The sequence below is a fragment of the Penaeus vannamei genome, chromosome 23, assembly GCF_042767895.1.
Source record: "Penaeus vannamei isolate JL-2024 chromosome 23, ASM4276789v1, whole genome shotgun sequence".
Taxonomy (NCBI): Eukaryota; Metazoa; Arthropoda; class Malacostraca; order Decapoda; family Penaeidae; genus Penaeus; species Penaeus vannamei.
This window is the reverse complement of record NC_091571.1, coordinates 39,633,687-39,636,186: the sequence shown is the minus strand read 5'-3', so window position 1 is coordinate 39,636,186 and position 2,500 is coordinate 39,633,687. Positions and strand designations below refer to the sequence as shown.

Sequence of the window (2,500 nt, the reverse complement as noted above, 5' to 3'; positions counted from 1 at the left end):
TCGAGTCATCTTCAGGGGTCGTCTGGATGTTTATGTCAACCTGATTAGATCATCTGAGCTTTCGACCAAGCAACGGGTCATTGGTGCTGTTGTTCCTGACTTCTCTTTGTTCTATATTGACTTTTGTGAGGTTGAAACTTGAGAGAACCTTTAGAATGTCATTGTTATTGGGAAACCATATTCAGATTTGTGCTTCAACTTATCATAAAATAATTTGTGCCCTCTTTTATGACTGAGCCCTAGTAAAATAGCAAATCAGCTGAAAGTGGAAGCTGGATTAACCCTCAGGTTTTACTTGTATGGATAGCATATTGAAAAATGAACTACTGTTTAGATCATGTTTCACAATTGCAAAATAGGGCTAATGTAATATCAGAAAACCTTAGATTGCTTTAATACATGGGTTCCTATCTTGCAAAATGTTTGTCTCATGTCATCTTCATACAGTCATCTTGTGAGGTCCACATCTGGTTACTTAGTAATATAACTTACTTGAAACGATTAACATTTCTCATGGAAACATGGCTAAAGGCTTTGTATTATCATTTTATTTCTGGTCATGTTCAATATGTACAGTAACTTACTGACCTGCTGGAAAATGCTGTTTGACTCCTCAATGACATAAAGTTGTGTTAACTGCTCCGACTGTAAATATTCATGGGGATTATAGCATTGTTGGATGGCTAGTTGACACCAGAATACAAATTGTGAATTGTGTTTTACACTTTCTCATGCATTTAGAAACCTAAATATCTCAATTCACACAATAGATATCCATGTCTAGCCATCAGCAAAGAAGGAATTATTTTACACATAGAGTTAAAGTTAGAGTCTCTGCAACAGCTGTTATGGTGGTTCATTCCCATGCATAACAATTTTTCCTTGATTGATATCCTGTGAAGCTACAGAAATGTCAAGTATGTACTATGTTCTTTGCTTTGCAATACATAGCTTGTTAGTCATTGCTTGTATTGTCTAAATATGAAGCAGGATTTTTTATTCCTATTCATAGCTATTAGCCTGTGCTATTGAATTGAGAAACATAAAAGATGTTTAAAAAAATTATAATATTTTGTTATCATGGATTACAAATATTTGATACTCTGCTAAGATTAAAAGATAGCCAAACATAATGCAAATTATAGTCATGTATATATTGTATATAATGTTACCATCCAACATCACCCATCCCCCAAAAGTCTTCTTCTTTCTCTGTCTGTATCAAGGCACTAGTCTGTCTGTGTTGCACTTATTGTGGCTATCCCATGTTTGATTCCTTTCTGTTTCTGCCCTTCAAGATTACACAGCTGTTATATCACAAAGAGCTTCTTTTATATGCTAATCCAGTTGCTTTATTTTTGAGTAATGGAGAGTAGTTAGAAAAGGGAATTATGTGTTTTGGCTATTTTTTTTTTTTTATTAGATTAAGTAAGAGCAGTGAGGCAGTTGTGTGGGGCTGTGCGGAGTTGAAACAATCATTTACTTAGCTGAAAATGTTCTGTGTTTGAAAAAGTATGTCTTATTCATCGGTACAATGTCCTGTGAACAGTGGCAGATACTTCTAAATAAGGCCCCTTTGCATTACAGATCCTGGGCAGTAGACTGGGGCCATAGCAATATCCAGCAGATTTTGCTTGCCTTTGCTGCTAGTGTAAATCATGAAGTATTATGAATGAATGACTTTTTCATACATAAGCATAGACATCAGTTCTAAATGAGGTCCTCTTGCGTTGCAGATCACGAGCGGTAGACTGGGTACTGGTTAGCAGGGCCACCGCACACCCTCCCTCTGATGTCCCTTCCTCATGAACATTGATGTCCCTGTCCATAACACTGACATTCCTTTCTAGAGTCCGTTGATCCTTATCCTTATCCAGAGAAAGCCCATTTTAAAAGTATAATTTATATTTACCTTTCCTTTGTGTCCCTCTTCAAAGTTCTTTTATTTCACTCTGAATTTTCTTGCATGAAATGATATTCCTCTTTTAGAACTGATATTTTTATCCTTTCTAGAATTAGTATCTTATTCCCTTGTGAAAGCTTGATTTTGATATATCTGTCAGTTTGTTGACCATTTTTATTCTTTCCATTCATTTGTATGATATGGTTTTAGTTTCAGAGATATTATTAAGAAAGATTAATTTAGAACTTTAGTTAAAAGGAAAGCAAACTGCACATGTTTTACCAACTATTCAAGTATTTCCCTGTAGTATCAAAAGACAAGTGAAATCTGTCTGCTTTATGTTCAGTTCTGTTTTGAAAGTGTCATTGTGGCCCGAAGAAAGAAATATCCAGATTATTTATGGTCACTTTATTTACTGGTATACAAAGAATATGAGAATCTTGATGAAACTGATGGTAATAAATCCTTAGACTATGCATGTGTTGGATATTTTTTTCTTCTGCTTAAGACTGAGATTATTTTGGCCAAATGAACCTCTCATTGCTAGTTGGATATGATTCTTCATATATATATATATATATATATATATATATATAT

General features: G+C 34.4%; 1 protein-coding gene across 3 annotated transcripts in view; it reads left to right on the top strand.

Moving 5' to 3' along the window:
- The window catches only part of LOC113804388 (myophilin), a 76,087-nt gene that overhangs the window by 72,099 nt on the left and 1,488 nt on the right, over positions 1-2,500 (top strand). Inside the window, exon 8 of one of the 3 annotated variants that reach the window (XM_027355253.2) lies at positions 1,737-2,284. The exons of 1 other annotated variant lie outside the window; for it this stretch is intronic. In XM_027355253.2, coding sequence (XP_027211054.1) covers positions 1,737-1,750 — 14 coding nt within the window. In that variant the 3' untranslated portion in view covers positions 1,751-2,284. Of the gene's footprint in view, positions 1,333-1,736; positions 2,285-2,500 lie in introns of those variants that run through there. One more of the 3 variants, XM_027355252.2, reaches the window with a different exon arrangement.